The 15,000-nt window shown below is 40.0% G+C and overlaps 1 protein-coding gene across 1 annotated transcript in view; it reads left to right on the top strand.

The window, feature by feature from the left end:
* Nucleotides 1-15,000, top strand: part of LOC139657587 (receptor-type tyrosine-protein phosphatase beta-like) — a gene marked incomplete at both ends in the record, with an annotated part of 24,198 nt that overhangs the window by 3,455 nt on the left and 5,743 nt on the right. Inside the window, 15 exons of the mRNA XM_071535481.1 lie at nt 1,019-1,135; nt 2,054-2,200; nt 2,470-2,587; nt 2,668-2,813; nt 6,561-6,827; nt 7,294-7,352; nt 8,153-8,357; nt 8,675-8,772; nt 9,313-9,478; nt 10,325-10,455; nt 11,163-11,310; nt 11,774-12,043; nt 12,848-13,038; nt 13,843-13,978; nt 14,709-14,809. Coding sequence (XP_071391582.1) covers nt 1,019-1,135; nt 2,054-2,200; nt 2,470-2,587; nt 2,668-2,813; nt 6,561-6,827; nt 7,294-7,352; nt 8,153-8,357; nt 8,675-8,772; nt 9,313-9,478; nt 10,325-10,455; nt 11,163-11,310; nt 11,774-12,043; nt 12,848-13,038; nt 13,843-13,978; nt 14,709-14,809 — 2,300 coding nt within the window. The remainder of the gene's footprint in view (nt 1-1,018; nt 1,136-2,053; nt 2,201-2,469; nt 2,588-2,667; nt 2,814-6,560; nt 6,828-7,293; nt 7,353-8,152; nt 8,358-8,674; nt 8,773-9,312; nt 9,479-10,324; nt 10,456-11,162; nt 11,311-11,773; nt 12,044-12,847; nt 13,039-13,842; nt 13,979-14,708; nt 14,810-15,000) is intronic.

The following is a 15,000-nucleotide window of genomic DNA, read 5'->3' on the forward strand; positions in this document are numbered from 1 at the left end:
AAAACCAATACAGTGTAGGAAAAGATAAGAATAGGAAAATATTTTTTTTCTTTAAAGCAAATCAAAGAGAGTTCAAATTAAAACTAAAGTAAAATCAGGAAACACATTAAAATGACAGAGAGGAAAGCTCAGACTGGTTTACTTCAAGAGAGGAAAAATAGTTTTAATGAAAGAAGAAGAAAAGTTAAAAAAAACAACAAGAAAAAACAAAATCAAATTCTATTCTTTTGTATTTACAGGGTTTGAAATATGATTCCCTTGTTCCCCTGGGACATTTTCAGTCAAAGATATCAAACACCTGTTTAAAATGATGACTGATCTGTGTGATTCTCTTTTTGAATTGTCGTTTTTGTTTGTTTATTTAGTTGTTTATTTATTCATTCATTTCCTCTTTCGTGTTATTTGTGGTTTTCTCTACTTGTAATCTCGGCACCAGTGGAAAAGAAGGTCTGAACCCTCAGTGTGTCTTCTGACAACTAAATATAATAAATCAATAGTTGATTGATTTAGTTTTCACTGGAGATGTAGAGAAACACTTTGGTATTGGAGTGGAAGCTTGACCTGTTTGTTACTTCCAAGATACAACAACAACAACAACAACAACAACAACAATAATAATATGAAATCCTCATATTTTGTTCTTGATTTTTGTTTTAAAACAAAGAGTCATTCGACCTTCTCTGACAAATTGATGTCTGACATGAAACTTTGAATCAGCTTCATTAGTGAGGCTGTTGATGCTAAAACTTGTTTGTGTTTATGGGAAGTGAACATCACTTTATTTATTTATTTATTTTTCCTTTAATGTTTGTATCATATTAAGACTCGGCCCAGGTCGGCTGTCCTGCATCAGATTTGTAGTTTTTCTATTTCAAAAGTTTGGTTTTTACTTTAAACGCGTCCTAAGTGGCAAATACACAGTTTTGAATTCCACTGTTTGTGTTAATGCAGAGACAGCTGACCAATCAGATCGCTCCTTTTCAGTCAGTCTGACCGCTGGCTCCGCCCCTCTCTGCAGCTCCCGCTCCGGTGTTGGACCTGCACATCCGTCACTCAGACGAGACCTCGCTCAGCGCCATGTGGAGCCACGCCCCCTCCGGGTCACGTGACGGCTACTCCCTCGCCATTCGCCACGGTAACAAGGAGCAGAATAAAGAAGCTCAGTGACACCAAAAACTACGAGTCTGTCAGTCAAACCTCCAACACTGAGCAGTTCTCCACCTTCAACACATCTCATTTCTTTATTGCTTGTTTTTGGGGTTTTATTTTCTGACAAAGCAGCACGTGAAAGAAGCAGACTTTCCCAGCAGCACCTGAACGCAGCATGAGAGTTCTGACTAAAAACTAAAAACAGCAGTGATGGAAGAAGTACTGAGATGTTTTACTGCAGTAAAAGTAGCAATACAACAATGTAAAGATACTCCATTACAAGTAAAAGTCCTGCATTCAAAATCTTACTTAAGTAAAAGTACATAAGTATTGGCAGCAAAATGTACTTAGAGTATCAAAGTAAACGTACTCATTATGCAAACTGTCCCCATTTAGAGTTATATTTTTCATAAATTATTGGAATATTAATACTGATTTATTGACATACATGTACATGTAAGCAGCATTTTAAAGTTGCTAATCTTAACAAAGCTAATCTTAACAATTTAGCTATACTTTTGGGTAGTCTAATCTATAACAATGCTATTTTATAGTTATTTTATAAAGATGATCAAATGTTTTAAATATAAAATATTGATCTGAAAAGTAACTAGTAACTATAGCTGTGAAATAAATGTAATGGAGTAAAAAGTACAATATTTCCCTCTGATGTAGTGGAGTATAAGTACAAAGTAGCATCAAATGGAAATACTCAAGTAAAGTACAAGTACCTCAAAACTGTACTTAAGTACAGTACTTGAGTAAATGTACTTAGTTACTTTCCACCACTGACTAATAGTGGAAATCACAGACAGACAGACAGCAGTAGAATAATATCATTATCAGTAGTAAATAGTAGTAGTAGTATTATTATTATTATAGTTGTGACCTCTGCGTCTCCTAGGCAACGTGACCCTGGACACCAGGGAGGTGGAGCCTCACATGAGAGAGTGCACGTTCAACGTGCTCACGCCCGGCAGGCGGTACACCGTCACCGTGACGACCAGGAGCGGGAACCTCAACAGCTCCGTGTCTGTGGAGGGCAGGACAGGTGTGTGTGTGTGTGTGTGTGTGCGTGTGTGTGTGTGTGTGTGTGCGTGTGTGTGTGTGTGTGTGTCTGTGTGTGTGATGATTTTACTGTTTATTTACTGTTTTAAAGTTAATTGGTTAATTTTCTGGATATTTTATGGAATACGTGAAAGTTGGACTGTTCTCAAAAGTGTACTAATCTATGTGTGTGTGTGTGTGTGTGTGTGTGTGTGTGTGTGTGTGTGTGTGTGTGTGTGTGTGTGTGTGTGTGTGTGTGTGTGTGTGTCCCAGTCCCCATGGCGTTGCGCAGCATCACTCTGAGCAGCACGGGCGTCGACAGCCTCCAGGCATCATGGGAAAAACCACCGGGAGACGTGGACTCATACACACTGACCCTGCTGCGAGACAGGTGTGTGTGCCTCTGTGTGTGTGTGTGTGTGTGTGTGTGTGTGTGTGTGTGTGTGACCTGTGCTCCTCTCTGCCCCACAGTGCCCTGGTCCGGTCCCTCAGCCTGGGGGCCGGCTCCTCCTCCCTGCAGCTGGTCGGTCTGACGCCCGGCGCTCTGTACAGGCTGCAGGTCTGCACCGTGAGCGGGGGGGCGGAGTCCAAAAACACCAGCCTGGAGGGACGCACCGGTGAGACACACACACACACACACACACACACACACACACACACACACACACACACACGAACACACACCCGAACACACTCAATGTTAGACTCTTATTGTGTTGAGGAAATATTCCCACGCAGAACATTCAGCTGCTTTTCCCAGGAATTTTCCCTTAAGGCAGAAGAGAGACCAAGTCCACTTCACTCCAGTCCCAAATCAGTCTCAAGTCTTGAAGCATAAGTCTCAAGTCAAGTCTAAAGTCTAAATGTAGATTATCAAGTCAAGTCCAAGTCATTAAAGTCAAGTCCCAAGTCTAAATGTAGAACAGCAAGTCAAGTCAGAACAAATCAAGAGTCCAGTATCAATTTAATATCTTAAAGAAAACTAAATATCTAGGACTTTTCAATGCAATATGGTTTTAATAGGATAAAAACTTGGTAAGAGCATCATGAGTTTGATTTCTATAATCAGTTTCAACTTCAATAAATTCAATCATTCCATACAAATTCAGAAAACAGAATTTAAATTCAGTCGTCTGCTGAAACAAATCTCATCACTTTCAATCTAAGTCATTTACACAAACACAAGATCTCAAGTCAAGACTTTAGAAACCTTTTCAAGTCATCAGAGTACAAGTCAGAGTCAAGTCCCAAGTCACCAGAACCCAAGTCAAGTCCAGTCTCAAGTCTTCTCTTCATGCATCAAGTCAAGACTCAAGCAGTTAAAAGTGTGACTCGAGTCTTTTCTGAAACTGGTTCAGTTACTCGGCTTTTAAAAACAACAAGAGGAGAAATCATAAAACTCCTCTGTCTAACTTTTGCTTCCAACTGGTTTGAGTTCAGAATTAATTTTCAGGAATTACTGATTTCTCTTAAAACACGAGCAAGACAGAAACTGGTGATGTGAATTTGTTATCGGTTCATTATTCTCAGCTCTCTGGTTAAGCTAGTTAGCATTAGCAACTGAGCTGTTAGCACACATGACTTATCACAGACCAACAGACTGTGGAGCCACTGCGGAGACTCTGTGCTTCATTCTAAAATGTTTTTAAAAGGTTTTTTTTTCTTTGGATCATAAAAAGTTTATGCTGAACTAGATATTTCATCATCATCTTGTATCACAGCAGTCCAGACAATCAGGGGACTTCATGTGAAATTTACCTCAAGAAATAGTTATCGCTACTCTTACTGTTATCATTATTATTATTATTATTATTATTATTATTATTATTATTATTATTATCGAAATCAGCACAAGAACAAAGTCTATGGTGCAAATTTAAGTTGAATATTTTCTCTTTCTGAAAGATTCCAGAGAAGGTCCAGAGGTGACCAGTTGTGTAACGTCTGATGTGTGTGTGTGTGTGTGTGTGTGTGTGTGTGTGTGTGTGTGTGTGTGTGTGTGTGTGTGTGTGTGTGTGTGTGTGTGTGGTTACGTGACAACATCAGAGAGTTTCAGAACAATAACAGCCTCCTCTGTTCAAAATGCCAAGAGGAGGTCTGGAATGTTCCGCACAAAGAAACTCCCAACGCCTCGCTCAAAGACTTCCTGCACACACACACACACACACACACACACACACACACACACACACACACACACACACACACACACACACACACACACACACACACCTCATCCTGTTCACAGTACCTATTGTGTTCCCACAGAATGTCCCGGCTATTTTGAGGACTGATTGAGGCCAGGGTGGGTCCTCTGTGTGTGTGTGTGTGTGTGTGTGTGTGTGTGTGTGTGTGTCTGTGTGTGTGTGTGTGTGTGTGTTGTTTTGCCAGCCAATCAGCACTACTAGGAAAACGAACAAAAGCCCCCCCCCCCCCGATAACCTTCTATTGGTGGACAGATACCTGAGGTGACGACCTCACAGGTTTCACTTAATAAAAAATATTATAATAATTCAGTATTTCCACCCTGATACTGAAGGAAGTTCTGATGTTTTGATGAGTGTTGATACAGGATACATGGAGCCAGATATAGGAAGGTTCTTCAGGGTTCTGTGTGGAACCATGGTGACAGTTCAGAGTCCTCAGAGACTCTTCAGCTTTCTTCTTCAGACAGAAAACCAAAAGTTTTGTCCAATAAAATAGAAACAGTGGATTTAAAATAAAGAGTAGAAAGAGTTGAAAGTCCAGTGGATTTTGTTTCTATTTTCGTGGACAGTTTACTACCTGGATGACTGATAATAATAATAATAATAAACTTTATTTGTATAGCACCTTTCATACAAGAAATGCAGCTCAAAGTGCTTTACAACAAAGAAATGACATGCAGCAAGTGCTTCATATAAAACTTGATAATAGTGAAAATAAGATAAAGATGAGAATAGAATACATAGAATGCATCTTCACATAGAATGAGCATAAAAACAGGGATGGAATGCCATAATTAATGTAAAATAAGATGGAGAATAAAACCCACTTGATAATGTGGGCTGTGGCTAATCGATTTATCAAATATCAAAATTATAATTGATACATTTTCTGTTGATCAACTAATCGATTAATGGACTGATTGTTTCAGCACTCGGCAATTTGACGTTTTTCCAGTTGAAACAGGAAGTCTGGGCGGAGGACGGACTGTTGAAAAGTGCTTAAAATAAAAAAAATGCTTTGCTCATAATCTCAATTATGATTTCAATTTTGATATAAAAATAGAAGAAATAATAAACAAAAACTTATACTTCATGCATTACGGGTTCTTTAGTCAACAGTTCTATCACCTGATCATAGTTCAGTCAGAATAAATCACTTTTCTTTACATGAATGTTTCTGCTGCCATATAGAACTCCTCCTGTTATGTTAAACCTAGCAGCCTCTTGTATGTTTGGGGTCAAACTGACTCCGCCAATCTAAACCTACAAAAAATGACTGTAATTAAAAGTGTTCAGAACATCAGCAGGTAACAGAGCAGGTCGTCAGTAATGAAAAAAACACCAATAAAAAGTTAATTGGTAACAGTTTACAATAAGAGTCACTAAGTTGTATTCAAAATACAACCATACACTTACATACAACCATGCATACGTATTAAAATGCCATAAAAAACAACAAGATACAACACAAAACACAAAACAAAAAACAAAAAAACAAAAACAGAAAGACTTATCAAACAACAAAGATTTATCCATCTTTTTTTTTTTTTTTTAATAAGCCGTTTTGACCCCAAACAGCAGCGCTGTGTTCAGGACCATGAAAACATTTCATCATGTTACATTTGATGTTTGATACCAGTTTTCCCCGTTAAATTAGGAAAAGTTATCAAGTATCAAGCTGAAAAAATAAATGTGATCATGTTGTTAGAGACGTTAAAGGTTGAATGGGGTCAAATTGACCCAAACATAACAGGAGGGGTAAGAGTGTACAGTTTCTTTTCCTCTTTCATCCTCTCTTTGGTAACACTTTACAATAAGGGTCACTAAGTTAAGGGTTAGTTAATGCTTAATAAACATTAACTAACCCTTAATTAACAGTTAACTAATGTGTAATTTACTAACGGTGTTCATGTTAACTAAGGTATTAATTTATACATTATTTAATAGTTTATAAAAATGACTATTAAATAATGTATAAATTAATACCTTAGTTAACATGAACACCATTAGTAAATGATTACCAGACACATTAGTTAACTGTTAATTAAGTGACCCTTATTGTAAAGCGTTACCCTCTCTTCCTCTTCAGTTCTCTCCTCCTCATGTCGTATCAGATGTTTACACTCATCTTTCTCCCCCTCCCCCCTCCTCTTTCAGTCCCGGCGTCCGTCTCCGAGGTAACGGTGGCTAACGGCGGGCGGTCGGACGTCCTGCGGGTGTCGTGGCGTGCGGCGGCGGGCGTGGCCGACAGCTACCTGGTGCGGCTGCAGGACGGGGCGCGGGCCGTCCACACGCTGGCCGTGTCCCGCGCCTCGCCGCCCGAGTGCTCCTTCAGCTCGCTGGTCGCTGGGCGCCTGTACTCCGTCGTCATAGCGACGCGCAGCGGCGGGCTGGAGAACGCCACCGCCGTGCACGCCCGCACACGTGAGGAGGCTTTACCTTACCGCCACATTTACTGCTTTTTACATTCAAATTTCTATGTTTACATTTTTATTTGCATACATTATTTGCATTTACATACATTTACACATTTACATTAACATTTACATGTGTATTTACATTTATGTTCACATTTACATTTGTCTACATTTACGTTTAAGTTTACAATTATTTTTACATTTGCATATACTTGTACAGTACATTTACAGTTATATTTACACATACTTTTGAATTTACATATTATTTACAGTTACATTTATATTTGAATTTACATTTACTTTTAAATTTGCATTTGTACTTCACATTAATATTTACTTGCCTCATTGTAAGTCTCTCTGTGTGAGTTTCAGCTAAATGACACAGATATTAAATGTTCATGTGATGATATGAAACACATCTGTTTATATATTTATATGTTTATATGTTCTGTTGTTCTGCCTCTGTCCTGCAGAACCTGCCACCGTCCAAAACCCAACAGCTGTTCACTCTGCAAGAGACGACTTCCTCAAGGTCAGAGTCTGACTGCAGGGTTACTACTGACTTCATTCATTCATTCATTCATTCATCCATTCATCCATTCATCCATCCATCCATTCATTCATCCATTCATTCATCCATTCATCCATTCATTCATTCATTCATTCATCCATTCATTCATTCATTCATCCATTCATCCATTCATTCATCCATCCATTCATTCATTCCTCCATTCATTCCTCCATTCATTCATTCATCCATTCATTCATTCATCCATTCATCCATCCATTCATTAATTCGTCCATTCATCCATTCATTCATCCATTCACTCACTCATTCATTCATTCATTCATTCATTCATTCATCCATTCATTCATTCATCCATTCATCCATTCATTCATTAATCCATTCATCCATTCATTAATCCATTCATCCATCCATTCATCCATTCATCCATCCATTCATCCATTCATCCATTCATTCAGTCAGTCTGTCAGTCAGTCTGTTAGTCTGTCATTCCACTTACAAGTATTCAGTCTGATTAACTGAGGATTATTAAGTTTTCTTTTTGTTAATAATAAAAGTAGTAATAGTAGTAATAGTAGTGTTAGTCATAGTAGTAGTAGCAGTAGTAGTAGTAGCAGTAGTAGTAGTAGTAACATTAACAGTAGCAGTAACAGCAGTAGAAGTAATAGCAGTAGACTTACTAGCAGTAGTAGTAGTAGTAGCAGTAGTAGTAGTAGCAGTAGTAGTAGCAGTAGTAGTAGTATCAGTTGTAGTAGTAGTACTATCAGCAGTAGTATTAACCATGACTCCTCTGGTTGGCCTGTCAGGTTTACTGGCGCCATGCGGTCGGGGATCTGGATCGGTACGTGGTTCTGATCCAGTTCAACCACAGCGTCCTGCAGAACCAGACCGTGTCCGCCGGGCACAACGAGTGCGTCTTCTCCTCCCTCGTCCCGGGACGACTCTACACCGTCACCGTGGAAACCTGGAGCGGAGACTACGTCAGCAGCGTCTCCACCGACGGACGCACCTGTGAGTCAGAGCGACCTGAACACAACACGACCAATCAGAACACAGTAGAACACAGTAGAATAAAGTAGAACAGTACAGTGGATGCAGAATTCTTTCCAAGTTCATTTCACTTCTAAAGACAAAATGAGAGCAAACCAGTCCAGATTCCTGTATGACAAACATATAAAACTCTAATTTGAGAAAAATACTATACAGCTATGTTATTCACTATAGGAATATTATAGGAATACTACAGTTATACCATAGGAAATAAGTAATACTGTGAAATATGATAACATGACATCCTGCTGCTCTGCTCATAACGTGTTTTACTACAGTTCCAGCGGCAGTGGGCAACCTGTCGCTAGGCAACGCAGGAACGGGCGATTTGACTGTCACCTGGAGCCCCGCCCCCGGAGATGTGGACCACTATGAGGTGTGTGTGTGTGTGTATGTTTTAAAGGAAAGTATAATCTTAATAGCTGGAAGAAATTAGTGTTAATATACTGTATATATTTTTGAAAATTTGCATTCTTTAAGTGTTTAAAGTAATGATCTGCGACATTTTCATATAAAACAATCTCCACTTTCTTAATAGTGATTCTTCATTTCTTTAAATTTAGTCTCCATCTTTGTTGCTAAGATCAAATTTCTGTCAATCAAACAGTGTGGGCGGAGCTTGGATTTCCTGTTGCTGCAGTTTTAGTTTCTCTTCTCTCTGTCTGCTCAGTCATGGTGGCTCTCACTGCTCATGCTCACTACCCAGTTCTTCTTCTTCTGTTGATTCCATACAAACCGGAAACGTAAAACGCATCACTTCCTGTGCGGCAGGAAAGAGCGACCAGACGCCGGCTGTTCAGAACAGACAAAGGAGAAGATTTATGAGCTGGATCCAGGTGGATCCAGGTCGAGTTAGAGCAGGACAGACCGGTATTCAGAGGACAATGTCTCAGATTTGTCCTCCGTTCCTCTCCAGGTGACGCTGCTCTTTAACGACACGCGGGTTTTCCCTCCGGTCGCTCTGGGCAGCGAGGTGCGGCACCACCGCCTCGCCTCTCTGACCCCCGGGAGACTCTACAAGATCGTGGTTTCCACCTTCAGCGGGCCGTACCAGAGGCCGCAGTTCATCGAGGGACGGACAGGTAGGACAGAGCTGATCTCCGGTCTGCTGCTCCACCCAAACGCTTCAGTCCCTGTCCCTTCAGTTCGAGGATAAACTGATTTCTTGAGCCTTTAAATCCACATGAAATTAACTCCCAGGGCTTTTCACTTCCTGGAAAACAGAGTATCTTTAACGGTGACATCATCCTGCACCAGGAGGCGTGAATAAAAACTCCAACCAATAAAACATCACAGATTTTTGAACAGTCCCGCCAATCCAATCAAACTGCTAACTGACACTGACTAACTGATATCCCATTGGTTTATAAGGATGATTTATAATTTAGTTCATAATGATTTTCAGAATTTTTTATTTGTACCTTCCTATCTTGTAATGTACACATTGGAAGCTACTGTACACCAGAATTTCCTTCGGGATCAATAAACTATTTATCTTTCTATCTAAAAATAATAATTTAATAATAATGATTATATAAATAATAATACAATGATAAAAATTACTGAATTTGAATAAAGTGCTATCTTATCTTATCTTATCTTATTATTAATAATAATAATAATAATAATAATATTGAACTTTATTTATAGAGCACTTTTCAAAACACAGTTACAAAGTTCTTTAAAATTGAAAGGGAAAAAAAGACAAGAATAAAATGAATTAATAAACACATACATGGTAAAAACCAGTGACTTAAAATAATTTAAGATACTTTAAGAGACCAACTGAAAATAAGTACACACTTTTGAAAATAAGTGTTACAGTTTTTAATGATCCTTGACACACAGCAAATTGTCAGATTAAATTTTGGTGATTTTAATGTTTTGGCTGCTAGTCTGTGTTAATCCGGATCCGGTCTCTCTGTCAGTCCCCAGCTCGGTGGGGAACCTGCTCCTCGCTCCGCGGCCCGGCCTGACCGACTCGTCGGGGGGGCTGGAGGCCCGCTGGACGCCCGGAGACGGAGACCTGGACATGTTCACCGTCCGCCTGTCCACCGAGGTGAGACACGCCACCGGCTCCGGGTCCAAAACTCACCGAGGAAACTCTGGAAACCACATGACAGATGATGGACGGATGAATCAGTCTGTCTGTTATTATGTGGATGGATGAATGGATGAATGTGTGGGAGATTTATATAGATTAAAATAGATTCAAACAACACTGTGGGAATATAAATACATTATGGATGAATGGATGGATATAAAGATGGAAGATGGATGGATGATGAATGGATGAATGGATGATGATGGATGATGAATGCATGATAGATGATGGATAAATGGATGATAGATACATGGAAGATGAATGGATGAATGATGGATGCTGGATGGATGATGAATGGATGATGGATGATAGATGATGGATGAATGGATGATGGATGAATGGATGATGAATGATGAATTGATGATAGATGATGGATGATGGATGGATGATGAATGGATGATGGATGATGAATGAATTAATGAATGGATGATAGATGAATGGATGATGGATGAATGGATGATGAATGATGAATGGATGATAGATGATGGATGATGAATGAATTAATGAATGTATGATGGATGATAGATAATGGATGAATGGATGATGGATACATGGAAGATGAATGAATGATGGATAGATGATGAATGGATGATGAATGGATGATGGATAGATAGATGGATGGATTAAGGATGACAGCTGTCTCGTCTGTCTTCCTGTCCCAGCAGGGTGTTGTGGTCGAGACTCGTCCCGTTCCCAAACACGTCTCCTCCCTGGACTTCCTGGATCTGACCCCCGGACAGGCCTACAGAGTCACCGTCCAATCACTGAGCGGCAAGCTGACCAATAGCAACACAGCCACCGGCAGGACTGGTGAGCGAGGGACAGACTGGTTTGATTGATTGATGAGTGAATTTGAATTGTATTGTGAATTTGAATTTGATTGATTGATGAGTGAATTGTGAATTTAAAACTGAGCTCACTTTTAAATTCAGTGAATGCAGGAATTGGATTGATACAAATATATGAAATCACCTGACATGAGAAGGCTGCCAAATTCTGAATTGATGGAATTGGAATGTGAATTTCTAGTAATTAATGAGTAGTTTAGTCATTAATTGATCTTTAGATTGATTTGTTTTTTGTATATCTTCTTAAACAAGATGTAAAGAAAACAAGCATATCATGAACTTTACATGAACTTGTTTGTATGTGTGTGTGTGTGTGTGTGTGTGTGTGTGTGTGTGTGTGTGTGTGTGTGTGTGTGTGCGTGCGTGTGCGTGTGTGTGTGTGTGTGTGTGTGTGTGTGTGTGTGTGTGTGTGTGTGTGTGTCTAGCCCCGGCCAGGGTTACGGCCCTTCAGGCGGACAACGACCACACCACCCACAGCCTCACTGTTACCTGGGAAACACCGGTGGGCGTGTTCGACGGCTACAGCCTGCAGCTATTGGACGAGGCCGGCGTCCTCCAGGCCAATCGGTCGGTGGCGTCGGGCAGCCGCAGGGAGCTGCTGGAGGGCCTGACCTCGGGTCAGTGGTACCGGGTGCGGCTGGTGACGCTGAGCGGCGGCGTGGCGTCGCTGGAGGCCGCCGCAGAGGGACAGACACGTGAGTCAGCTGACAGTTTAGTGATTTTCATGTTTTCACTTCAGTTGAAGGATCATGTGTTTCTAGGGCTGATAATTCAACATTATCATTTATGGTCTTTCGGTGGAATCATACGGTGATGCTATGGTGATTTTGGGAAATCATGACACACAATTCTGCTGTCTGAACTGATGAGAACAAGCACATTTTATTAAAAAATTCTGATAAAATGAGGTACAAAACATTTGAAGGAATATGATTTTGTATGAAATTATGCGTAACATTACCATTAAGTTCAACATTAATGTTGTTATTTAACATGTGATTTTGCTTACATATCCCGTATTGTGTTATTGTTATTGAAAAAAATCCTTACGATTGTCATGATATTGATTTCAACCATATCGCCCCGCTCTACCTGCTCCTCTATGGGTTGAAAATAGTTTTCCAACCACTTGTGAAAAAAAACAAAAACTTTTTAACACACTGGATGATGTCAAACTGCATGGTGGTCAAGTTAAACACACGGTTGTTTTTCTTAGTTCCTGAAAAGTTGATATTTTAGAAAAACAAGGTTTTCATGAAGAGTTCATTCCTGTTTCTGAAACTAAAACAAAGCAACAGTAAGCATGTCATCATCTGCAAACAATGAGAGTTTGACTGATATGAGTTTTCTCTCTCTCTCTTTCTCTCTGTCTCTCTCTTTCTCTCTCTCTCTCTCTCTGTCTCTCTCTCTCTCTGTCTCCCTCTCTCTCTCTCTCTTTCCCTCCCTCTCTCTCTCTCTCTCTCTCTGTCTCTCTCTCTCTCTCTCTCTCTCTCTCTCAGGTCCAGCTGCGGTCAGCGCTCTAGCGGTCAGTTCGGCCAACAGCTCCTCCCTCTCCTTCTCCTGGTGTCCCTCGGTCGGCCACGTCGACGCCTACGACCTGTCACTCTACACCGTTACCGAGGCAACGCCCAACCACAGACAGGACGCTGCCGGAACCAGGAAGGACCATCACCAGGTGGGCGGAGCTTTGGTATTGTTTTATTAGGGTAAACGTCACAACAGATTAATATTTTATACATCTAATAACATCGATTGTATTATTATAAGAAATTAATATATTTAATATTTATGATGAATATTTCTGCCTCAGGTCGCAGTTTTTCCTCAGCAAGTAGATATCCAGAGAGTATATTATGATTTCAAACAATATAATCTTATTTTTGATGTACAACTTTGCACTTACCTTCTATGTGATTTTATTTGTATTTTTGCTCATCTACATCGCGGTTTGTCAGTTTGTTATGAAGCTGCTCATCGTTCAGACCAATCAGTGAGACTTCCTGGTTAAACTGATCACAGAGTAGAGATGTGACGATACGACTCGATACCTGATCTGAGGTTCAGGATCAATACAACCAGGATACGATGTGATCAATTAAAGTTCAGTCACAACAAAGTCTGACTGTGCAGAATTCTGTTTATTTCTGAGACTCAAATCTTTCCAGCGATGCCATTGGCTCACTAGAATGTAAACAACAATTTAAAAATGTCATTACAAAGTGACAATAATATAATTTGGATGGAGAGCTTGTGAAACTGTGATGGTCAAGAGTCTCATTAGTGATTACTACAGCAGAATAACATGGAGCTGATATCACCATTCATGTTCCTGACAGCAGAATAACATGGAGCTGATATCACCATTCATGTTCCTGACAGCAGAATAACATGGAGCTGATATCACCATTCATCTGATTGTCACATTTTTGTACTGTGATATATTGAATGTTGACATACGGTCCCGTCCTGTCAGAGTAACCCCCCCGGGGTGCAGGTGCAGCAGCAGAGGGTCGGCCCGGCTGCAGAGCGCTGTGTGTTCTCCAGCCTCCAACCAGGAAGTCTGTACAGACTGGAGGTGGTGAGCTGGAGCAGAGGCATGTCCAGTGACTCCTCCGTGCTGGCCAGGACCGGTGAGCTGCTATTATTATTATTAGCATTAGCATCAGCATTAGCATTAGCATTAGCATTAGCATTAGCATTAGCATCATTATCATTATCATTATCATTATTATTACTGGTGAGTTATCCCTCAGAAAAAATTGCTTCACTTCAGTGCAGTTTTAGTATACTTTATTTTAAACAAAAGCAATTTTTACTGTTTTATTTTAAATGGCAATTATACTTTTGTTTTACTTTTGTTGTACTTGCAGAAGTTACGCTTGAGAATAGTATGTTAGTTAAAGTTATACTTGTACTTTTAGAGTTGTTGAATACTTTTGCAAAAAGGTACTGGCAATATTATACTTAGGCTTACACTTGTAATGTTAATGAGAAGTATAAAGTACACCAAGTTGTGATTTAAGTTTGATTTAGTGGCTTGGGCTCAGTGGTTTGGGTTAGTATAGTATATTTTACTTTTATAATAAATGTTAGTACTTCAGTATTTAGTGATTAGTGAGTGATTCTTCCTCATCACCATCATATCATTCTTTCTTTTCTTTTGTTTTCTTTTCTTTTCCTTTCTTTTCCTTTCTTTTTTTCTTTTCTGATTTTTCTTTTCTTTTCTGTTGTTTTCTGTTATTTTCTTTTCTGTTTTTTTTCTGTTATTTTCCTTTCTTTTTTTCTTGTCTGCTTTTTCCTTTTCTGTTTTTTTCTTGTTTTCTTTTCTTTTCTTTTCCTGTTTTCTTTTCTTCTCTCCAGTCCCATCTCCGGTCTCGTCGCTGCAGGTTCAGAGCGCGGGACAGACAGACAGACTGACGCTCAGCTGGCAGCATGCTGAGGGCAGCAGGACCAGCTACCAGGTAACAGACAGACAACAGACAGACAGAGACAACAGACAGACAGACAGACAGACAGACAGACAGAGAGACAGACAGACAGACAACAGACAGAGAGACAGAGAGACAGACAGACAGACAACAGACAACAGACAGACAGACAGACAGACAGACAGACAACAGACAGACAGACAGACAGAGAGACAGACAGACAG

Source organism: Centroberyx affinis, unplaced genomic scaffold (genome assembly GCF_046629955.1).
Source record: "Centroberyx affinis isolate AG114_WGS23_722 - 3 ecotype Tasmania unplaced genomic scaffold, CSIRO-AGI_Caff_v1 ptg002715l_1, whole genome shotgun sequence".
NCBI lineage: Eukaryota > Metazoa > Chordata > Actinopteri > Beryciformes > Berycidae > Centroberyx > Centroberyx affinis.